This window comes from Engraulis encrasicolus, chromosome 21 (assembly GCF_034702125.1).
Source record: "Engraulis encrasicolus isolate BLACKSEA-1 chromosome 21, IST_EnEncr_1.0, whole genome shotgun sequence".
In the NCBI taxonomy this organism is placed as follows: domain Eukaryota; kingdom Metazoa; phylum Chordata; class Actinopteri; order Clupeiformes; family Engraulidae; genus Engraulis; species Engraulis encrasicolus.
The window spans coordinates 32553070-32578165 of NC_085877.1; the positions used below are offsets into that span (position 1 = coordinate 32553070).

The following is a 25096-nucleotide window of genomic DNA, read 5'->3' on the forward strand; positions in this document are numbered from 1 at the left end:
AGTGCACCTTTAAAGACACAGTGAGAAACCAGAAAGACAAGTGTGAAAATAAACTCCCAACAAATTACCTCTTTTCTGATATTTTTTGCCCCTTCCGTGTGTGTGTTTGTGTGTGAGTGTGTATTTGTGTGTCAGTGAGAGGGAGAGAGAGACAGAGAGGGAGAGAGAGAGAGAGAGAGAGAGAAATGTCAAGATGAAAGTAAGAGTTTTTATTATTTGTACTACTAATGTTTCAGTTGTGTTGGTGTAATTATGCATAATGATTAGACCTATATCAAGTATGATAAAAGATAGCAATTACAGTAACAATATGCTTTCAACAAACTTTTGCAGTTTGAAAGCAATTAAATGGAACAACGTTCATACTGCATTATTATCACAGTGCTGTGGTCCCCAACTAAGACCCTGTGTCTCTCTCCCTAGTGACAGCTTTTCACACACAGCAGCACAAGCCAGTGGCGTGACAACTGCACACAGGGCCCCAGGAATAATCATTGATAAGGCCCCCCATACATCAAGGTCATAATAGGGCCCCCACCACTAGTATCGTAGGGCCCTTCTTACCCCCACTGTTGTTCCGCCACTGGCGTGAGCACAGAGGTGAGGATGTGGGTGTGCACAGGGTCTTCAGTGTGTGTTCAGTTGTCCTCCTTGCACACCGTCTGTGTGTGTGCACGGTTGTTATGCCTTTCTAACACAGCCTGTTCAACATCGCACAGGAAAAAGAATATAAAGACTTGTGCCACTGTTTTCCATTCTCCGAGCATGCTCAAGTTGCAACAGACATGTACATGCTCCCACTCAGGAGCCCATTCAAGCACTGCACAGATACAACTCTTTGGTGTGCAAGGACACAATTTGCCCATGCCCCCACCCACACAGACAAGATTGATATGAAAGAGCCGTTATTGCTGTTGCTGTGTGTGCTGTCTGTAGTCTTTGCATAATGCAAAAAAAAACAGGTATGCTTTTTTCCCCAATGAATGGGCATTCACTATCCACAAGTCATAAGGTGAGCTGTTTTGACTATGGAGATAACATTGGCTTAATCAGGACCTCTACCAACTGTCTGGTTCACTATCCCTTTTGCACACCTCAGATCAAGTGGGTACGCAGTGTTGGATGTAACCAATGGTGCAATGACAAAAATCCTGCACAAATATCCCACCAGCATGTCCGAAACATTGTGAGCCATAGAAATAATGGATGGTGTGAGGGACAGTATAATGCAATAATGGATGGAAGACGGCATGGGTGGAGTGACCATTATTTTTAGCTGGACCTGTCCAGGAATTCATTGTGCTAGACGACCGGCCAATGAATTAACAACAACAACAACAGTTTTTATAACGGTTTTCAAGGTACTCAAAGAAGCTTGATCACACTGTACCTAATGGAAGCCGCCTTAATCATACGCTGTATTGTACTAAAGTTTTCCCATCAGGTCCAACCTCCATACTAGCAGCAAGTGTGTGTTGTGCAAAGAAGCATCCACAATCTTTTGAAATGAAGAACCCAACCACTTAACCAAAACCTAGCCAAATGTTGACTGGATCCTTCAGTTTTCACTGTTTTCAAATGACATTTGGTCAAAGCCCTTGCCTCACTGACTAAGAATGTGCACAGGCACCCAAACCCTTTTCTTTTTTTTTCTTTCTCAAGGCAGCACAACTTAACAAAACGTGTGCAGCAGCAGTAGCAAACATCAATGGGCCTAGGAGGAGCAGAGGCATGGCAGCAGCAGCAGCAATGGTGCTGTAGGAGAACAAAAACATGTCACTCACACATACACGCACGCACACACGCACGCACCTGACTCTGAACACTATTGAACATGACAGGAATTACTTCCTGAAATGTCAAACATCGAAAGTTCCCATCTGCAAAAAAACGTGTGTGTGTGTGTGTGTTCCTACATTACGACTGTAAGAGTTGTCGTACAGTCCAGTTTAGCACTATAGCATAGTACTGAACAATATTGAACCTGACATGGTCGCCTGTCTGAAGAGTCAACCAAAATGTCCACATTAGAGATGGCACGGCAAATGCAATTCATGTGGAAGTCATGTAGGAAACAAACACATCTCTCTCGCTCTCTCTCTCTCTCTCTCTCTCTCTCTCTCTCTCTCTCTCTCTCTCTCTGCTTGAGTTGCTTCGTGTTATTTCATAAGTTTGGAAGTCCAAGTGTGGTAGAGAGAGACAAGCATGTGTTCGTTCTGATGGCCATCTGTGGTGCAGCGAAGGCAACACTTTGTTTAGGAAAAAGGAGCTGGGAAATTGTAATTTCCTTTGAGCGTCTCTGATTTATATATCTCATTATTCCGCACCAAACAAACCACTTGCCTGCAAAACATGATGACTGAGTGCCCTCGTGTTTAATTGAAGTCAGAGAGCATAGGCGGTTTGGGGTTTAACAAAACAAACACAGTGACCAGACAACTATGACTAGAAGCTCTGAATATTTGATGTTCCGGCAGCAGTAAGGAACCAATTAAGAGGCATAGAAATGCCCAGAAAGGAAGAAGAAAATCTGCACCCTGTTGTTGCTTCCGGTTTATTATACATGGGTTCACACAGTGTTTGTAAACACAATGTTGTGAGGAGGGGCAAGACACTGGCAGCCAACCACATGAGCTAATTTTTTTAACCGACGGCGGTTTCCAACAATCAGAGGTTGAGTTGTGCACAGTTGGAAAGCACAGTGAGGAAAACAAACATTTTGAACCCATGTATACATAACACATTACATTATTCTGTATATGAATATCCCTCTTTTCTGAAGCTGCTTCCTCCAGCCATGAAAAGGAGGGAGGCAACAAAGGGATTCAACATCCCGATTGTACATGTGACTTATGCTAGGCCCAGCCACTATGGACCTTACCCATCTAAGAATCCTAGCCCTAACCAACGTCGACCTTATGACTCTACAATCTCTATCTATCTCTTCTTCCTCTGCCTTCCTGCTATTTCTGCCTCTCCTCTATACCTCTCCTTTTAAATCCATCTCTAACAATGATGTTTTTTCCCATTTGTTAAGCACTTTGAGTTACATGCCTTGTATGATACAGTGCTATACAAATACAATTATTATTATTATTATTATTATTATTATTATTATTATAAAATGACCTCTGAAATGTTGCTTTTGCTTCTGCCTCGTATCAAGAGGCCACAAGCAAAAGGAGAGGACGCAAGGTTATATAATGTGTTGGACCCAGTGCGTATGTGACCAGTGCGTATATCACCAGTGTGTGTGTGTGTGTGTGTGTGTGTGTGTGTGTGTGTGTGTGTGTGTGTGCTTGTGTCCTACCCTCCCGGAGGCGTGTGGTCCGTAGGTGTCCTCGGCCCCCAGGATCTGGATGTTGACGGAGCTGAAGTCCTCCATGCCCAGCTGCTTGAAGATGCGCCGCACCCTGAAACACAGACGGAGATCGGGGAGAAACTGAGAGCCTGTTTACACGTATATGGGTGAACGTTTTTTTGGCCTCAGATGTCAGGTGGAATTACCAGTCCCTCCAGGATTTTGCACTGGGATTTTGTGTTTTTTGCGGTCAAAATGTCTGATTTGTGACGGCATTTTCTCATTTTTTGCAAAAATTTTGCGCCCCTTTCTGCGTTTTTTTGGTAACTGAAAACCACAATCAGTCTAAGCAGGCTTAAGACAAAAGAGAGAGAGATTCAGAAACACACTTCCTTTTAATTTTCTGTAGAAATCCCAACACAAATTACATTTACAAAAGTTACATTTGGCCATGGGGGTAATTTGTCCTCGGCTCGCAGGTGTTTCTGGCCCTGCAGATGATACTGCACCGTAGACTTTTTCCGATCAGGGGCGCCTGCAGACTTGACCAGTAGGCCTATGATATGCACCAACCGCCAAAAAAAAAAAACACCGGAGAAATGACAGCGGACCATGACACCGGAGGAAAAACTACATGATTGAGAGTGTAGTCAATATGTCTGGGGATGTTTTTTTTATGGTAACTTGTTGACGTTGACAAGTCTGTAGAGCTACTGTTTTGAAAACCGAATTGTTTCACTTCTCGAGGTGCAGTCCATGCACGCACATAGGCTACTAGCCTAATAATTATTTTAAAAAGAAACTGCTACATTTAACTGCGATGACTTCCCCGACTGCATTTGTGTTCTCTCTCGTGCACAGGAATGAAACAGGCACAGGCAGACGCCACGCCTATCATTTGGATACAACTTTTCAAGCTTTATGCAACTTTTTCACTCGAAAGCTGGCGCGGAGATGTCTGCTGCAGCGTGCATGAAGTTCACATCACAAACGTGACAGAGGGGTCTGCATAAAGTGCCCCGGCTTTTTATGCTTCCAGCTCAAAGAAAAGCAGCCCGACTACATCAGCCCCGAGGACTGTGTTGAGCGCACCGAACGCCAGTCCAGGCTGATCACGCGCAACCACAAGCGGAACCAAGAAGCACTCAAATAACAGAACACAATTTGCAGCATGCTATTCATGTCCAACCGTATTTCACTCATTTCGTGAAGTATTCTCGAAAAAAATAGATTAATTTTCGTGGTGCATTCACGTTATTGCCCGCCTTTCGTAAAGTCTTCACGAAAATAATAGATTAATTTTCAGGCTGCCTATTCACTTGAATTGCCCGACTGTTGCCTAGCGACCCACTAGTTTGATGCCCTTTCGGTAGCCTACCGTCACATGGTAATCAAACATTTCAAACAAGCAATTTAGGGTTAGGTTTAGGGTTAGGGTTAGGGTTAGGGTTAAGGTTAGGGTTAGGGTTAGGGTTAGGGTTAGGGTTAGGGTTAGGGTACAAAAGGCGTAAGTACAGAAAGGGCGTCGAATTAGTGAGTCCCGAGTGTATCAGCATCGTTCTGTCAGCACCCCCTCCCCGCCCCTGCAGACGTTTGGATAGCAATAGCAGCAGTGGGGCAATTCAAGTGAATAGGCAGCGTGAAAATTAATCTATTATTTTCGTGAAGACTTTACAAAAGGCGGGCAATAACGTGAATGCACCACGAAAATTACTCTATTTTTTTCGTGAAGACTTTACGAAAGGCGTGAGATAGGGCTCTCATGTCAGCAAACAGAGAATAACACGTGTGCAATAAGTCTTGAAATATCTGCATAAAAGCTGCAATGCAACATGCTGGATGCCAGCTGCCTATAAACTCCACAGAATGTTGAAGGGGACAAAGGGGAAAATTTGCAGGAAAAATGCGGCTTTACAGGAATTACGTGGCATCGTGAAATTATGCGGAATATCATTGAATTTGCATGAATCCACGCGATCGCTGAATCGCGAAAAACTGGAGAGACTGAATTACGGCATTTAATGCCCATAAATTAATAAGTAATTGGTGGTTGATATGCTGCAATGAATAGGCTTCTTAGATAGTCCACTAAAAACAGACAAACAAACATAAATCCATACACGTTAGTGGTACTGGCCACTAAGAGGGAGTCAGATGCAAATTACACTCAGTTTTTAGTTAACATGTTAAATGAAGTCCATTTTAAAATATGCTGCTCCAATCCCTTTGGCTTTTTGGGGCCAGTGTCTGTTTGCAAACCCTCTGGAATGAATGTGGTGTTGTCTAATTTGTGTGTGTGTGTGTGTGTGTGTGTGTGTGTGTGTGTGTGTGTGTGTGTGTGTGTGTGTGCACGTGTCTGTGTGTGTTTGCGTGTCTGTATAGTGTATGTGTGTATAAGTGTGTGTGTAATAGGGAACCTCTTGATGATGCTCTCAGCTGTGCGTCTTCCCTTCTCGGCCACCCTGGGCCCGCCCATGGGGCACACCGCTGTGGCCCTAAAGCCATCCATGTACGTGGCACACACCTGTGGAGACACAATGTAGGTGGCCATCAGCCGTAAACATACCTGGGACGGAAGACTGACAACCAGGGAAAACACACAGACACAGAGATACATTCGCATTGTATGTGGACATACATAGTGAGAAGTCTAAAGGCTAGTGTATTCTCACCAAGAATTTCACTAACTTTGATTAAAATGGTTCATTTAGGCCTTATTCTGTAACACTTTCTTATTGAGTGGCATTGTTTTAACATGATGTATGGCGAGTAGAGAGGGTACCCAAGAATTGGTGTAACCAACAATCATAGACATGGTCTAGGCGTAAACCCCTGTTTCTTAACTAATGGGTCAGGACCCAAAAGTACGTCATAGAGGGGTCATGGAGCTGTGATGTGAAAATGTTTTTATTTAATTCCACCTTTAATTGCCATTTCCAAAGTTAAAACAAGATGCGGTATTGAATAAATGGCTAAAGCCGGGCATACACTGTGCGATATTTTCAGTCGTGGGTATTAAGCTCCTGCTCACACTGCACGAGGGAATTTCGCGATTTAAAAGTTTACATCTCACGTCTTGCGTCCTCACACTATACGAGCCGATAGTCGGATGCGAGCCGAATGCTCCCACTGCGCGACGCAACAGGCATGTTTCCCGGGTCTGCAGAGGAGGGAACATGCGCACCTGAGGTGGAGATGAGGACGCAATCAAGAGCGAATCGCACGGCCCTATTCATTTGTGCATGTGTAGTGTCAAATCGGGTCGTAGCACTACTTTAACTGTGTGATTTACTCACGAGGCACAACCAGGATTTCAAATTTTGATTTTCTTGCGACCCAGCGATTGCACGATCGTGAGGCGAAATCGCTTGTCGTTACCCCATGTACACTGCACGATGCGAGACTCACGATTGACCTGCGATTGAGCAAGAAATCTGCCCGATTCCCAAAAAGTCGTGCAAGTGCCAAATAGGGGCAAAATCTGGGCAAAAGTCGCACAGTGTAAGCCCAGCTTAAGTCAACGATAGTGGAACATGATTAATACTCCTCTCCACTAGTTGATAGACATGTTGTATGTCAGCATAAAATGCCAAGGGTGACGCAAAACATAATGTATGGTGGGGGAGCTGTGGCGCAGCACGCTAAGCCCCCCACATTTGGGCTTGCATGCCCACGGGGACCCCGGTTCGAGTCCAGCCAGGGTCATTTTCCGATCCCACCCCGTCTCTCTGTCCCACTCACTTCCGGTCACCATCTCAGACTGTCCTATCAAATAAAGGCATAAAAGCCCATAAAAATATATATATAAAAAAAAAACATAATGTATGTATGCTATGCAGGCTTATATTTTTGATAATTAGAATAAATTGATCAGTTTCTGACAGAATAAAACGTAATGTCTGTGGAAAATGGTGGGACCCAAGACTATTCCAGTTAAGAGCCAATGGTGAAACCATTAAAGGTAGCAGCCTCTAATTATGGAGGGCTACTTCGCAATCAAATGTTCTATCAAACAGCAAAGTTTAGTGATCGTCGGATGTGGATTTCGGATCTGGTTGTAAGTTATATTATAGGCATAGGATTCCACAGTGTGTAGATGTTATGGTGTCAGTGACCCCATGGCCTTGGAGGAGGTTTGCACTCTCTGAGTGCTTCTAGTTTACACTATGCGATTGGTACCTTATAGTCTGCAGATGGGGGTAAACCTCTGGCTCCTCCCACTTTCACAGCCACGCCTTCAGATCCTGCAATTCAAATTCACAAGTGTGATAAGCATGACTGATATCATATTATGTGGCAGGAAAAACATTTCTTGAAATGTTTATTATTGGCTGTTCAAGTTATACGCATGGTCATACAACCGTTTTTTGGTAACATGTACATAGGTACTGTAATTCCACAATATTTCATCAGCTCCTTGATGAAGGATGTGTTGAATAGACATGCATGAATTGTGTGATGGAAAATATAAATACCACCATACTTTCCTCTCGCTATGTGCATACAAAAAGCAGATAATGTTCTGTACAATGCTAGAGTCCATCATATTTTGTACTCTGGTTAACCTATCAACAGTCGTGATACTGAAAGGTCTGTAGAATATCACATGGTGTGCTGTCTCACGACATAGACTTTGTCAAATTACATTCTGCTTTTACTTCTACTAAGTATTTTTGTGAATTTGACCAGGGAGTAGTCCACAGATCTAAGAGTCCAGCAACAGTAATATTGACACTGAGATTACAGTGTTCCTCAAAATCACAAAACACACTTGATCATTACAGTTTGCCATTCATCCTATTCATACTATACTACCATTCTCATCGAATCAGCTCTAATGACACTGAGACTGCTAACTGAACAGAGGAAACACTTCACAAAATCTCACCATGATCTCTTGGATCATGATCACTTTGATCGATTAGCAGTTCCAGGTTTCCATAGAATAGGTGGTGCGGGGTTAGTTGGTATCAGAGACATGTGATTATTATTATTGGAAACACTGCTGCGGTTTCATAAGGAAAATTATATGAAACCCCTAAATGTATACATATTTGGTGAAACAACTTTAGAAATTACATTCACAACACAAAATCTTTATCTTTTCAGGGGACCTAGTCAAAGTGGCAGGTGTTTGTTGTCAAGGTGGGCACCTTAGCAATAAAGGTCTCTTGGAAACCGTGGGTTATGACTTTAGATTCAACTAAGATTCCAAATAATTGTCTTTTCCTTCCTGGTAGCGTGGTGATGGTGAACTGGGAGAAATCATTGTTCACAGAGTGCTTGGACAACGTCGGTTAGCTGTTGCAAACTGTTGGTGGTTAACAGATTGTCCAGTTCCCAATCTGATACTTCGATGACAGTGACTGGGGAGAAGTCACAGATCTGAGAGTACTTGATCGCCATCCATTCATCATTAGAGTAATCACTGCCAGTTAAAGGCACTAAACAAGATGTTTGTGCCATTTTGAAGTGCCCATACAGCCGGTATGTTGCTCGCTGTAGGCTACAGTAAGCGAATGCAGATCACAGTGAGGCAAAAGCAAACTTACGGATGCTAGGATGGCAAAAGAAGATCGGGCGGGCCGATGCTAGTAGTCGGTTATGATAATTCTGGAGGCCATCCCTGTAATGCTATCTATGCACATACTTTGGTTAACACATGTGGGTAGGATAAGATTATTTCTTCATGGTATTTTGGCATGTACACTTGCCACACTTAAAAATGACACAGAACCTTCCCATGTAGCACGTTTGATGGTAGTAGTTTGTTTGTCGCTTTGAGTAAATGGCCAGTCCTACCTGGTACCTCGGTGATGGTGACATGTGAGAAGTCACAGGTGACGTCGGGCAGGAGGTAGCGCTGCGGGTCGCCGATCTCGTAGACCAGCTGCTCCGCCACGGAGCCGAAGGAGACCAGGCCACCGGTACGAGGAGGCTTGGACAGCGTGAAGGAGCCGTCCGCCAAACACTCCACTATGGGGAAGCCCATGTTGTCCCTGCACAAATAAAATACGTACACCCAGGGCTCTAAATCAGCACCCGTCAACCAGCCAAATGCTGCTGAAAATTCAGTTTGGCTGGTAGAAAATAAAACTTATTAGCCACTGACCCATTAGTGAGAGTGTGTTTGGCTAGTAAGATTAACCATTAACCATCCAACCATTTTGGCTGGTGATGAAAAAATAAAAATGTAGAGGCCTGCGTACACCACATGATTGTAGTTGCTATCACCTCAGGAGACCTTGAGAAGTCAGAGATCACCAGGGACACCGTTTGCTATTATAATTCATTATTCAACATGAATACAATGAGGGGAAAGCTAATGCACGTCCTTTATTTGACTTCACTGCCATGTATTATTATCTTAAAGGAAGGTATTGTGTTTACAGTTTAGAACAAAGGATTCATCAACTTTTATTAAGGTAAGATCAATGGCCTACAGTTGATGACAACTTTAAACTGTGTTGCATCTTCAAAGCTTTCAATAAAGACTAAAACTTCATTGGGCTGGGTCGTAGCAGTACAATGTGTATGGCATGTAGACAGCACACAGACTGTTATTCTCACCAGTCGGGTACCAGATGCCAGTCAGTGAAGACGCCCCCCGTGCTCTGGGCCCCACACTCCACTAGATGGCCTGCAAGACTGGGGGCGAGAGGAGAGAGGCAGACAGAGAAGAGGCCAACAAAATGAAACACTCAACATGCTACATGAACTATTTTCTATATGGTTTTCTACATTCTCTTACTGTAGATGGCCCACAACACTGACAAAACAGATGGAAAAGTCAACAAAATGAAACACTGACGAAGCTACAAGATGAGTTTTATATACCTATATAGTAAAGTGTATTTCTACGCCTCACTGGATGGCCCACAAGAGGCAGACAGAGAACAGGAGTGAAAGAGTGTGTAAGAGAGAGGGCAGAGTTAAACAGATAGACAGAAAAGAAATGTCAGGGTGAAAAGACAGATCAAGGGAAAGACAGTGGCAGAGTAGGAGAGGCTGAGGGACAGGGGACAGAAAAACATGGCTGGAAGATGGAGACAGAGGTCAACAAAACAGAGAACAAGTCAACAAAATCAAACACAAAACCATTAAGACAAAAGGTGTTCATATGTGATTTTCTCACTGGAGCGATCAGTAATCCATATCCATAAACAAAACATGCAGAAAAACAGAACACAAGACCATAGTCTGCCTCACCTTCCAGCTGCTAATAGGTCGTAGTTACTCTGATCCCAACCAAACTGCCACAAAGCAGGACACAGAAGAGAATAAAATTAACACATGGATCGTTACAAAGCCTTAATTATGTGAGACCCCCCCCCTACTACCCTCTCAATGTGGAAACAGACTGTGATAAACACTAGGGGTGTAAATCACAGCCTTCATGACGATACGATATCGATTTCTTAAATCAGGGATACGATTTTTTTTCGATACTTAAAAATTCCCCACGATACGATGCGATTCGGTTCAATTCCATTTTTTCCAATTACTTTTCCACTACTATTGTGTTCTGGAGCTAGGGCATTGCACAGGGGCCAGCGATTCAATTCTTTTTGATTCTTAAGAATGCCCCACGATACGATGCGATTTGATTAAATTGCCGGCTGATACTTCCGATACATCGATACATTTCGATTTTATTTACATCCCTAATAAACACTAAAGCCTTGAATTTTATTTTCACTATGTAGTGTTGAAATGCGAGTTTCAACGCTAATACATCAACACACAACTTTTACAAAAGACTGCGGATGAGTTATACCAACTCATTTTTTAAATCATTGTGGTGCTTCATCAACTTGATCATAGAGAAAGGCAGGCACCTCTGAAATGGCTTTGCTGCCCCCTATGGGCCATTACAGTAATAGGTAAGTTTGAGAGGTGCGCGTACAACAAGGGGTGCGTGAGCACACTGCAGGGGGTGCATGGAAACAACAATATAATAATAAATGTATGAAACATAGTCATATTGGAATACAGGAATATATATAGAGGGGGTACTCAGGGTATGACAAAAAGTGCTTAGACGGTACTTGATACAACAAAAAGAAACACTGGATTAGTGAACCTCACACCATATACAAAGATGAATATATGAAGATGAAATACATGCTTCTAAAATGTATGGGAAAAAATAATTACTTCATGTTGATGGAAATAACTGAAACGTTCCTTTAAAAGCAGAGTATTTTTCAGTAGTATGTTACTTCCAGAAATTATGTTGTCTATTCACATTATCTTTTTCATGAGTATTTTCCACCACCATTAATTAACTATACATAAAAAAAACTATTCATCATGGCTGGGAAAATGACACTTTTCATATATTAACAGGTTTCCACCGTATTTTGAATTTCCAAATTAATAGACTTAAGCTAATAATAATAATCTTTAGCTGCAAAACTTATTTGTACTTTGGTGATACAATACCAGTAAAATATTCATGAATATTCATGAAATAATCAAATTTGGGACTGGGCAGCATAGTTGTTATGGGCAGCATTATTGTTGCAATGCCTAGCCGGAATCTTATACTCCACCTTTAAGAGGGAAACAACAACTGCAGGATTAATGTATGTACTGTACACTTGAAAATGAATCTACCCGTATTTTTTGGACTATATGTCGCTCCGGAGTTTAAGTCGCAACGGCCCAAAAATGCATTTTGAAGATGAAAAAAACATATATACGTCGCACCGGACTAATCGTCGCACATTTTTGAAAGGTTATTCTATCCATGAAATCTATGTTGTGATAACTGGCGCATGGTAAGCTGCTGCTCAAAGACGGCATTGTTTTAAACCAGCATCTGAAGCAGTGGCAACGCATTCAGAGGTGGTGGTAATGCACCAACTAAGATGGTTTGCCAACCGCCATAAAACCATAAAAAGAAAAAGAGGAATAAACAGTGATAACGCGCCATGTTGCCCTGTAGTCAGAACAACATTCAATTTTCGGCTTTGTTTTGCGTTTGGACCGTGGGAGGGTTCGAGGCAACTTGTTCCGTCTCCAGAGCACGCCTTTCTTTACCCCCTTTTCTGAGACTTCAGCCCATGACGGTATCAAAGGTGAGGGAGATTTCATCCAGTATTGTGTAGCCTATGGTAGTGTCACGTTGTGCTCGTTTGTCAGAAACTCGCGGAAATGACCGATTTTCACCTGGAAGTCGGCTGACTGTCTTTAATAACACAGACGCTCGTTCTCGGATAGAGAGGAGATTGCGTTGCATAGCGCAAATAAATCCACGAGAGGGGATTGCATTGCATATCGCGATACATCCACGAGCTCCCTGACTTCCGCAAAAGTCCTATTCATTTCTTTGGCAATGTCATGGAGCCCGTAACAAGACCGTTGACTCGCAGCGCGCGCGTTGTTCGAGAACACATTTGTCCTGTATTCATCAGCACATTTTCCTCCGCTTTTCTCCAGTCCCCAAACAGTTTTCCATTGCATCCAAACTTTCGTTCAGCTGCCCTATTGCCATTTTCGGCTGCATATTTAATTACTTTCAGCTTGAACTCAGCAGTAGGCTATATTAACTTCTTTTGGGTGGTAGGCAATATTTCTATTCAGTCGTCATTGTAAATTCTATTTTTTGTTGTGGTAGCCTAAGTTGTAACATTTTTTCTATCAGTGGTATTAAGCAACACAACATAGGCCTAGTTGCGCACATAGTGCTCTCCCGTGGAGAAAAAAAACATATATATGTCGCACCAGAGTATATGTCGCATGTCCAGCCAAACCATGAAAAAAAGTGCGACTTGTAGTCCGGAAAATACGGTAGATAAAAAACATTTTCACACGTTACTCTATTATTAGTCCTGCTGCATGTGTGAGATTAGTCGAGAAGGGTAGTAGTCCTGGACCAACCATGTAGACCCGTTCGCAATTTTGAGTTGGGGGCGTTTCTCACTGGAATTGAGTTAGTGGGTTCCTAGACATTAAAAATCACGGAGGTGCTCGTCCACCATAGTGCCAGATTTTTCACAATATGGCCGCCAAATATGGCCGCCATCGCCTATGACAAAAACCTGTGTTTTTTACTTTTAAACTGTTTATACACATGCCATACATCAATTCTGACCAATTTTTGGAGAGGAAATCATTTCCGACAATTTCATGAGGAGAATGTGTGATTGTGACCTTAAAAGGTCATTGCCAAGGTCAAATTTGCTATTCTGAAGAATGTCAATAAACTTTCATTGTAAAAATGAGAAACAAATTCTCAATTATGGTATGAGGAGTTATTTGCTGATATTGCCATGATTATTTTGTGTCAGTATAGTGTCAGTATAGTCCTTAAAAGGTCAAGGTCAAGGTCAAGGTCATGTTCCAGGTCTTTTCCCTATTCTGAAGAACTCGGCCATGTGCTTGCCTATTAGGTCATTATTAAGAATAAGGAACAGTCACTATAAATGTAAACCTAACATTTCCACACAGTCAGAGGACAGGACAGCACATGCACTGCAACAGTCAACACAGAGAGGAGCCCCCACTAGAAGAGGAGAAGTGTGTCAGAGATCACAAGAGTACACAACTTCACTGCCTCTTTCAAATGCTTGTGCATAACATTCAATGCGGAATAAGGCGAGCACCATTGCATATGATGCTTCCCACACAGCAAAAGCCTTCACATCAAGAACCTTCTCGCAACTTTTCACAGGATTGGTTCATGTTCAAGCTACCAGACAATCAGATCTGACCAGTCTTCTTGCTAGCTATGCTGTGGAATGCTCGAAAAACCGACAGAAAACCATACCTAGCACTTACAAGGGAGGATTATACATCCATTATACATGGGGTCATCTGTGGCCTAGTGGTTAGAGAGTTGGTCTTTCAATCTAGGGGTTGCAGGTTCGAATCCCCCCTGACCTCTCCCTACATCTCCATCCATGGCTGAAGTGCTCTTGAGCAAGGCACCTAACCCCACATTGCTCCAGGGACTGTAACCAATACCCTGAAAAATAATAACTGTAAGTCGCTTTGAATAAATGAAAGCTTCAGCTAACTGTAATGTAATATACATTGGCAGGCATCCAGCTCTGATTATGCTGACAAATCATCACTTTCTGGTACCAAGGGTTCACACTATGCAGCCTTATTACTGTTTCCAGATGCCTCAGTGAACAGACACCTTCAAAAGTCTCCAGTGTCGGGCACAGAATTAGGCCAAGCTGATGATATACTGCAGAGGAATTTACCATGCCAAGAGGTACCTGATCATGCAAAGCCAGTGGTTCGACCTGCCCTACCACCAGACATGCTGCTGCATCCTGAAAACAAACAAGCAACATTACTGCATGTTGCCACTGCAAAAGGTTTATCAGGAAAGCATGAATTCTTGATCAGCCTGATTCGCTCTGGTGTGTCAGGAGGAGGCCTTTTGATGCAGGCTGCTGTACACACACTTGTCTCATCTGCTGTTGTGCCAATGATGCGTGCTGGCTTCCTTCCTATAATACCAAGACCCATTACTGAGTGTGCCACTGTCAGACACTGCCTATCCAACTTCCAGTGTTCGCAGGCAGATGATCCAGGCATCAATGGCAATTTGGTGTGATGAAACCTGCATGAGACGGAGCACTTCAAGGATCTCTTCCACTGTATTGGCCCTTTCCATTGGACGCATGTTATTCTCATATATCAGGGAAAATTGCCTTGAGGTTCTGGCCTAGATAATGCATTGATGCATGTCTCTCCAGTGGGAGGTATTCTGGACTCACAAGGACAAGGCAGACTGTCCAGTGCTAGCACCGGTACAGGCATTGCACACTTCACTGGCTTCAAATTAACGTTGCCCAGAATTTGAGTTTGAGGCCTTGACTGAGCAAGTGGAGAGCTTGAATCAAGACAAGTCAGAGCTCTGCCAATTCTTTGAAGTTTGGATGGATTTGGCGGCCATCATTAAAAATGCTGTTGTCTCTGAAAGAGCAGGAAAATAAATCAATATGTGGCTACCATAACGTCCTATGCCAATCTTTGCAGAACGTAACTGCAGTAGCCTCTTACTGCTGTGCGAGGTGACATAAAGGTTGAGCAGCATTCAGATAGTATGCAAGGGTCATGGAGGACAGTTTGTAGTAGGAGCCACACGCAATGTTAATATTGCAGCAAAATTTGAGTTCTTTCCATCAGATTAGAATGATCACTGATGTCCTCAACTTTCTCACCAACAACACCACTTTGAAGCGGACAGAATGCCACCTCCAACATGCACTGAGCACCACTCCGTGCCTTACATTCAACCGAAATGTGTAATTGTTGCTAGACTTTGTGGTGGATCCGCAAAATCCATACTCATTGACCGTTAATGCGCCTGTTTCACTGCACAATCTGATCAGCAACCAGGTTGTTAACAGGAGTGTTGCACCTCGCCTGCGCAACCGTCTCCAAAGCTTGTTTTCAGCTTATACTGGCAGGATATGTTAGTTCTCAAGAACATAAGATAAGTGGAACTGTTTCAAAAAGGAATCTTCTGCAGTACAAAGATCAACCATAGAAGACACCAGCAATCATTGTAAAGGAGCAGAAGTTGGTCTCATCTAAAGACATAGCTGAGGCACATAGGAGGATGGACATTGCTGAGGAACGGGGCATGAGTATTCAGCAGATCTCATGATGTCCTTTCAGCATCACCCCTGTTAGATGGTGACCTTCTGTTGGTTGTTAACAAGTCAAAGCTTGTCAGTGAAATTGAGCCTCACCTTAATCTCACCCAATGAAGCTCTGAGTCTACTTATTGCCCTCATGTTCGGGTAAACTTCATGTCAAAGATCCGTCATATGCCTCTGGCAGAATTTAGGTGCTGTCATCAATGCCATCATCAACTCAGCAGTATCCCTCTGCTGACATCCAGAGCTCATCCATCTTGTGACTCCTACATTGAGATGTCATTGAAGGAAGGTGAACGCATGCGGTGTACCAACTCGGTACAACAGCCGTTGACATCATTGACGTGAACGGACTAACACCCATTCCTCACCAACTTGATAAGTTCCGGGCCTCTGTGGAGAACAAGTGAAATCTCCAATTGTTAGTTCCAGACATGATTTATCATCAAACCAGAGGCAATACTACAGCCCTGTTGTTCTTGATGATGAGGTGCTACCAGCAAAGTCAGCTGATGGTGAAGAGATTCCAGAGCTCTTGAACTGCGTTGATGAGGCTTAGGCCAGGTTGCTGGTGCATGTTGAGTGGGCTGTTCGTGTGAAGCAGTGCAGAAAAGTTGTTATAGACTCAAATGATACAGACACATTTGCATTGCTTCTCCACTACAGCCCATATTTCCAGGAACTTGGTATGCAGGAGATTTGCCAGCAGTATGGCACTGGCTAGATGCGGAGAATGCTTCCCCTTCATCAATTAGTCTCTCATCTTGGAGCATCACTGACAAAAACTGTGATCAAAGAACATATCCTGTAAGGAGATGATTGCATGAGTAGGGGGGTTGCATGAGGTTGGGACTAAACATGCAGCCATGGTTTCTGATCCAGTCCAGTACTTGCTATCTTTGGAGAGGCCAAAATATTGACCGAGCAAGATGCAACATTGGCTGGGAAGTACTTGGTGCGTGTCTGGGCTGGGGCCAGATCAACCACAACAGCTGTAATATTTGATGATCACAGAGTACAAATGTACAGCATTGGTGATGGAATCAATGCTCTTCCTCCCATCAGTAGTGCTATAAGAGGGCACATTCACAGAGGGGCATTTCTAGTTCATAGAGTCTGCAACATACTTACTTCTCCTCTTCTAGTGGGGGCTCCTCTCTGTGTTGACTGTTGCAGTGCATGTGCCGTCCTGTCCTCTGACTGTGTGGAAATGTTAGGTTTACATTTATAGTGACTGTTCCTTATTCTTAATAATGACCTAATAGGCAAGCACATGGCCGAGTTCTTCAGAATAGGGAAAATACCTGGAACATGACCTTGACCTTGACCTTTTAAGGACTATACTGACACTATACTGACACAAAATAATCATGGCAATATCAGCAAATAACTCCTCATACCATAATTGAGAATTTGTTTCTCATTTTTACAATGAAAGTCTATTGACATTCTTCAGAATAGAATGCAGAATTTGACCTTGGCAATGACCTTTTAAGGTCACAATCACACATTCTCCTCATGAAATTGTCAGAAATGATTTCCTCTCCAAAAATTGGTCAGAATTGATGTATGGCATGTGTATAAACAGTTTAAAAGTAAAAAACACAGGTTTTTGTCATAGGCGATGGCGGCCATATTTGGCGGCCATATTGTGAAAAATCTGGCACTATGGTGGACGAGCACCTCCGTGATTTTTAATGTCTAGGAACCCACTAACTCAATTCCAGTGAGAAACGCCCCCAACTCAAAATTGCGAACGGGTCTACATGGCTGGTCCAGGACTATAGACGGTTGGCCAAGAGCTCATTGCACACATTCAATCGCCTTTGGATTTTGGCCACGGTAAAGCATTTCCTCACATTATTGTATTGGAAAGCTTACAAAACATTGCTTTCCATAGTTGTACTGGGCTGCAATTATTTAGCGTGAATAAATCGGGTCTATGACCTTGCATTTCCTTCATGTTTTCAGGGGGGATTTAGGTATTTCTCATACTCTTAAATTGCTGATGGAGATGTCAGTCCACTACAAAATTTGAATCGAAATGCTCGACATTGATATTGAAGGCTCCCTCAAATTCTCAGTGTATAGCCAGGGTCTGCCCATACCAACTGAGGCTGCACAAAGTTTTGCTCCTCATTTAGTCTGACCTACTTCAACCAGTACTATACAGAGGCATAGCTTTGCATATCCCTCTGAGAAATGGGCTGACAACGGGAGCAGGCCAGACCAAATGCTTTCAAAATGCTTTATTTAAAGGTAGAGTATTTATTTTTTAGAAGTTTTCCTGGATCAATGACATAGTCATTTCATTATGTTTGTTTTAATATTGTTGTTAATCACCCTGTGAAGCACATTGAGCAGCATGTCTTGTATGAATTCTGCTGTACAAATACAGCAGCTGTTGTTGTTGTTATTATTACATTTCCAGCTTCAAACACGGTGAATCGAAGGTGTGTGACGTCACATGACAATGGCTAATGGTAACAGTAACAGAACGGTAAATGTCTGGTAGCACGTGTGATGTCGTCCCCGAAGTCCAGACCCAGACATAACACCTTAGGATATGAGAATTGAGAGGAAGCATACAGACGGCAAGACCAGGATTGCTATGTAACACAGAGAAAAGAGTAAAACACTCTAAATACCAATAAGCGTGTAGCATACTTTATAGTGTAGCATACTAAATAACAACAGTGTAGCATACTTTATATAGTGTAGCATACTAAATAACAACAACAGCAGCAGCTTCTTACCGAATGCATGAGAGGAGCCAGCACCACAGCGCTGTCCACACACCGGCCTGTCACCACGATATCCGCCCCCAGGTCCAGGCACCGTTTAATGGGCAAGGCACTGAAAGGGTTAAATAAACAACACTGATGCAGGACTGGTGAAGACTACGCTTGCGCTATGTCTTCTTGTTAGCTCACGTCATTAGCTTTTGTTTTCAGTCGGACGTGTGACATGTTTCCACTGTGTAACTTCACTGGTGTTGATGTGTGACATATTTGTTAATCAGCTGAGGTGCCACCGGAGGTGTAACCTCCTTGTGACAGTGTCACCAGTGTGACCCTCTGAGGAAGATGGAAGTTACACGATCTAAGCATGTCAAGTAAAGGAGAAAACCTTAAAATGTCTGAATGAAAATGAAAAAAAAAAGAATGAATTGAAGATTGATTCAGACTATTGCATTCCAAAATTGTGCTGGATTTTAGAATGAAAATGCAGAATTGCTTCATGTTTCTGCCAAAACAAATGAGTTATTCATTGATATACTGGACAGGCGTACTTAGTTTTATTCCTATACCCATCATTCTGTAGCAACTCACCTACCAGGCAACATCTGAAGCAATTACAAGTGGACCCTCTTTGTTTTGCTTAATTCACAAGAACAAAATAAAAGAAATACTTCAATCCCTAAATTACTTTATGTCAAGTCATAGATTGCCATAGACTAGACACATACAGGCAGTATGAAAACTATTTGTTCAATATTAACATTATTTTCTGTAGGAGACAAAACATTTGCCAGTCTTCATTCAAGAGTTACGTAAATAAAACAGTTCACATCAGACAAACCCGAGGTGCAAAAAGTTCACTTCAAGTTAAAGTTCACTTTTGTTCAGTTAGTAAATCTCTTTATTGTGTATTACTGTGTGTTATGTAGGTGACGTAACCATGGGACAATGCCAGCAGAAACACAAAGGGATCTCACGGCAAATCAGCCTTAACATTCCGTGACATTTCCGTCACTACAGGACTTAAATAAATGAATAAATAAATAAATAAATAAATAAACCAGGGCTTGCTGTTTACGATACAAACACATCACACGAGCCTGGATTCTAAGCCAAACAAAACTAGATATTTCACATCAAATGTGTTTTGGAGCAGAAAAGGAATAGAAAGAGTTGGTCTTCAAAACGTGCAACTGAAACAAGAGGGCTAAATAGGTCAATTGGCTAATAGAAAATATACAAAAGATATAACACTATATCAATAAAATCAAATTCCCAGATTTTCCAGATGTGGAGCACACTGCCAATTACTTTCACGATTGATCCCGAGACGCCTAGAGGTAGGGTCAGCTCTTTGCATAGGCAGACAAGGCTTCATTGCCCGTCATTGACGCCCAACAGTCCAATTATTATAGCAATAAATATCAAGAGAGAGAAATAAACCATTATACTTTACATGGACAATCATTGTTCATGGACACTCAGTAGTAGGGGTGTAAATCACAGCCTTCATGACGATACGATACGGTATCGATTTCTTAAATCAGGGATTCGATTTTTTTTTCGATACTTAAGAATTCCCCACGATACGATGCGATTCGGTTCGATTCCATTTTTTTCCAATTACTTTTCCACTACTAGTGTGTTATGGAGCTAGGGCATTGCACAGGGGCCAGCGACTCGATTCTTTTCGATTCTTAAGAATGCCCCACAATACGATGCGATTTGATTAAATCGCCGGCCGATACTTCCGATACATCGATACATTTCGATTTTATTTACATCCCTACTCAGTAGTCAGTAGTAGATTAGCTGTGATCAGATGTATGAAACTATGCTCACAAATAACGATTTGTAAGTGCCCAAAAAGCAAAGGGGGCTGCTGCCTTGGACACCAAACTGAGTAGAACCAGAGAGAGTAGAGAGAGAGAGGTTCCATTGGCCCATTGTTTCCGGGTTCTATTATTGGGGGGGAAATCCCCCTTTAGGCAGACCTAGGCAGAGCTGAGGACTGCTCTATTCAATGCTAGGAGCATTATGACACGCCCCTTTAGGCAGACCGGAACCTGGTCACGTTAGGTGCCCATAGAAACCTATTATGTTGGCATATCTCTATACTTAAAGAATCTCTGGTAGAACTTGCCCTGCCTAGTGGGACAAGTAGCACTAATGGGGAAAAGGAAGCCAAACGGGTCTTCTTACCCGAGGTAGGAGTTCATGCTGTGCAGCGTTTTGGGAAGGGCTTGCTGCCCCTCGGAGTCCGCCACTCTTACCTGGCCCAGAGAGCCTTTCTGAGCCAGAAATAACACAGATGGACAGAGGGGTGGGGAGGAGAGTGAGAGAGTGAGAGAGTGAAGGTGAAAGAGAGAGAGAGAGAGAGAGAGAGAGAGAGAGACAGAGAGAGAGAGAGAGACAGACAGACAGACAGAGAGAGACAGAGAGAGAGAGAGAGAGACAGAGAGACAGAGACAGAGACAGAGAGAGAGAGAGAGAGAGTGATTGAGTGAGAACACTGTTCTAACAAACGTCCACCATTTACAACCATTACTTGTCACACATGTGTTTTATGCATCAATACGGTGTTGAACGGAATGAACTTCAATTCAATTTAATTGAAGTGGTGAAGCAGCAAAGATTTTCATAGGAGTGAAAGATGCCGCAGACTCGTTCATTTCCGGGATCCTTTTCACGCCAGGTGAACGCCCCTTTAGGAGACCTTCGGTTAGGAGACCTTCGGAGTCATGAGGTTGAGAATAAATGGAGTTCCCTTGTAGCTAGGCTAGCCTAAGTAGGGTATTTTTTTTCAAAAAGGATAATGTCTAAGGAGTTTTTGTGCCGAGTTTGGTGCTTCTATCACAATTTAAACTTTTTTCAGTTATGGAACTGCAATAAATGAATGGGTAGCCATCTTGAATTTCAAATGGTCCATACACCTTAACAACAGAGTTGTGTCTGAAGAGTATTTGTAACACAAAACAGAAAAGGTTGACTGAGCGCTCTTGTTCTCCAACTTAGTAAACTCCAAACTGTGGATGCTCTTGAAGTAAGAAGACTTAAGTCCTTTCATCGGCCCTAGTGCCAACACGCTCTAAATGAAAAGTATTTGTAACACGTTTGGTGCTCACATCACTATTAGTATCTCCTGCAGTATTCCCACAGGACTTTCTGGCAGCCATCTTGGAAAATGGGCGGCCATCTTGAATTTCAAGTGACAGGCATGCTTTTTCAAATGAGTTAAGTCTAAGGAGTATTTGTACCAATGTTGGTGCTTGTATCATTATTTGAACAATTGTTTTATTTTCCTATGACACATCTGAACGGTGGCCATCTTGGAAAATGAATCATCTTGGAAAAGTCCCCTGCATGCTTTATCAAAAGAGGTACATCTAAGGAGTATCCGTGCCAAGTTTGGTGTTTGTATCACAAATTGTTTCAGTTGCCAATTTATATCTGTATGGCGGCCATATTGGAAAATGGGCAACCATCTTGAATTTGAAGTGGCCCGCATACTTTTTGAAAATAGTAATGTTTAAGGAGTATCTGTACCGATTCTGGCGCTTGTATCACAAACTGAAGTATCGGGTCACCTATCTCCCTATTAGCGCTGTAGATGGTGGTGGTAGCGCACATCTTGTGCAAGCCGCCACCAAATGCCACAAAAAGAGAAGAAGAAGGATGGGACAACACCCCATTAGGAAACCGAGGCTGTATCTCAAAGTCAAGGATCCTGGCTTTGCTAGGACTTGAGACACCAGCGGAGTTCACCAAAGAATATCCAATCACTGGGCGTTTCACGTCCTAGCAAGGCCAGGATCCATGACTTTGAGATACAGACAGAATTTGAGCACACTGCTTTGCATTGGGTGGGCGGAGTTTGGGATATCTTTCTCTCCTATGAAAATCTTTGGAAGCAGGGTGCTGCAGGCAGCTGCAACGCTCCCTTCTGTCCTGACCTGAGGCATGAGGTCATCCCCGGTCACCACGGCGATCTTGAGGTCGAGGCTGGCCTTCTGCGCGACCTCCTGAAGAGCAGCGGCACATGCAAGAGGATTCACACCGCCCGCGTTGCTCACAACACGGATACCTGCAGGTGGCAGCAGAGGACACAACGTGTGTGTGTGTGTATGTGTGTGTGTGTGTGTGTGTGTGTGTGTGTGTGTGTGTGTGTGTGTGTGTGTGTGTGTGTGTGTGTGTGTGTGTGTGTGTGTGTGTGTGTGTGTTCTGAGTTCCCCATACCTTTTTTATGAATGTCTTTGATGAACGGAGCTATGGCAGACAGCACAAAATCTGGTGCATACCCAAGATTCTTGAAGACAGAAAAACAGTAGAGAGCAGATCAAATCTAAACAAAACTTAAGGAATGGCAGAGAGAAAGTTTTTTTTTTTAAAAGAATGATTAGTTATGCTTGCAATGATAATCATTGAAAATGTTACATGGTGTATGCAGAGGTGGGCGTCAAGTCAAGTGTACTTTATGGTCAAAAACGTAACAGGGTTAGCACAGATAATAAATTCTGCTTGACCAGTCTCTAATGTGCAGTTGAACTAAACATACAAATAAGACAATGACAGTAACTACGCGCATACACACACACACACGCGCACGCACACACACGCACGCACGCACGCACGCACGCACGCACGCACGCACGCACGCACGCACGCACGCACACGCACACGCACACGCACACGCACACGCACACACACACACACACACACACACACACACACACACACACACTGTGCAGTAAACGAACATAATGATACATGAAATGTGCATTCTTTCTCTGGCAAATTGACTCACAACACACACACTGTGTAAGAGAAGACTAACTAACATGCGGATGGACAATAAATACACACAGACACACACACACACACACACACACACACACACACACACACACGCACACACACACACACAGCAGCAGCAACAGCAGCAGCAGAAGTCAAATCAGTGGTCATACAGTGTGTGTGTGTGTGTGTGTGTGTGTGTGTGTGTGTGTGTGTGTGTGTGTGTGTGTGTGTGTGTGTGTGTGTGTGTGTGTCTCTGTGTGTGTGCGTGTGTGTGTGTGTGCTGTACACGCATGCGTGCGTGCTCCTCACTGACTCACAGGGACCTTGGCTTTCGCAGCGGTGAGCAGAGACATGGTAATCTCAGAGAGGTAGTCAAAGACAAGGAAGTCTATATTGCCTCCATGTATCAGCTGTGGCGCTGAAAACACAAACAAAAGGGATGCCATTTCATTTTAATGACGATTACCTTTCTATAGAAATCTGGAGCCACTTAACCTGGGCACTAGTGCCATCTTATGGCAAAAGAATGCACCTACTAGTCCTTCGAAACAGGACCAAAACAACAACAAAATCAAACCAAACCAAACAATTTTCATGTTTTAAACGATAGACTTAATTGGAACCACAATCTATGGTTGGAACCAGCAAAATCAGAGTGGGCTACCACTAAGCACGGGGAAGGAATTGGTGATGACTACAGAGTTTGTAAGATTTGCAGGTTTTGAAGATGGTTGTGGGCGTGTTGCCCATTATCTACAAGCAGATATTTTTACAGTCCTGCGATGAAACAATTTCAATAAGCAAATGATTTATGTTTGCACTGCAGTGCAGAGCTATTTAGGGTGGTCTCTTTATTCAAACAGCAACAATTAAATGTATTTTTGCCAGCCGACGCTGTGTTCTTATTTCTACCGCTCACACGACATGAATGTGTGTAGTAGTAGTATAAAATATGATTTTAGCCTAATGAACTCTGACCCACTTCGGGTAAACATGTCACGTGACCTGTCACTTACGAAGCAGCGCATTTGGAACAAATACACAAACAGCCTTTGTTTTTTTCCTGCACAAAACATTTTCTTTTACCTGAAGTTGCCGTGTCTCCCCAAAACCCCGATGCACAGCCAATGCGGACTGTTTTCTTGGCGGAGTCTGTGTAGTGTCTCTTGTTCCCATGTCGATTCCATTGATGTCGGAGTTGCTTGATTTGAAAACTGGACAACCTGCTCAGAGAATGAATGTGACGAGAGGTATTTGTGTGGTGGATATAAGTTGAATTGCGTGCCAACCACTGCAAAGTACTCATTTGCAGAGCACGCGATGAATGCCGTACGTAAGACATTGTAATTTCGTTGCAGAACTTTGAAAAAAGTTATCAAACTTTGACATCAATGGTAGGTCGAGTCGAGTCGATTGGTCTCGGTGCAATACTTTTAATCCTCCGACTAGAAACCCATCGCTCACTTAACGTCTCTGGTGATCCGCTAGGATTACGCTCAGAAACACATACCATAACACGCGTATTGAATTATGGTTGAAGTTTGTTAATTGATTTTACGAAATTAAAGTTATTCTCTCAAGTTCAGCAACAACAACTGGTCGACCCTGAATGTTTCGGTGCAGGCTGAAAA

The 25096-nt window shown here is 43.0% G+C and overlaps 1 protein-coding gene across 1 annotated transcript in view; it reads right to left on the bottom strand.

Annotated features, from left to right (window-relative positions):
- Positions 1 to 25096, bottom strand: part of LOC134437150 (uncharacterized) — a 51195-nt gene extending 26099 nt beyond the window's left edge. The window contains exons 1-12 of the mRNA XM_063186614.1: positions 24552 to 25096; positions 23783 to 23883; positions 22905 to 22974; positions 22622 to 22752; positions 20871 to 20959; positions 18684 to 18783; positions 10511 to 10554; positions 9872 to 9949; positions 9104 to 9300; positions 7481 to 7545; positions 5719 to 5825; positions 3311 to 3413 (exon numbers count right to left, since the gene is read on the bottom strand). Coding sequence (XP_063042684.1) covers positions 3311 to 3413; positions 5719 to 5825; positions 7481 to 7545; positions 9104 to 9300; positions 9872 to 9949; positions 10511 to 10554; positions 18684 to 18783; positions 20871 to 20959; positions 22622 to 22752; positions 22905 to 22974; positions 23783 to 23883; positions 24552 to 24807 — 1341 coding nt within the window. The 5' untranslated portion in view covers positions 24808 to 25096. The remainder of the gene's footprint in view (positions 1 to 3310; positions 3414 to 5718; positions 5826 to 7480; positions 7546 to 9103; positions 9301 to 9871; positions 9950 to 10510; positions 10555 to 18683; positions 18784 to 20870; positions 20960 to 22621; positions 22753 to 22904; positions 22975 to 23782; positions 23884 to 24551) is intronic.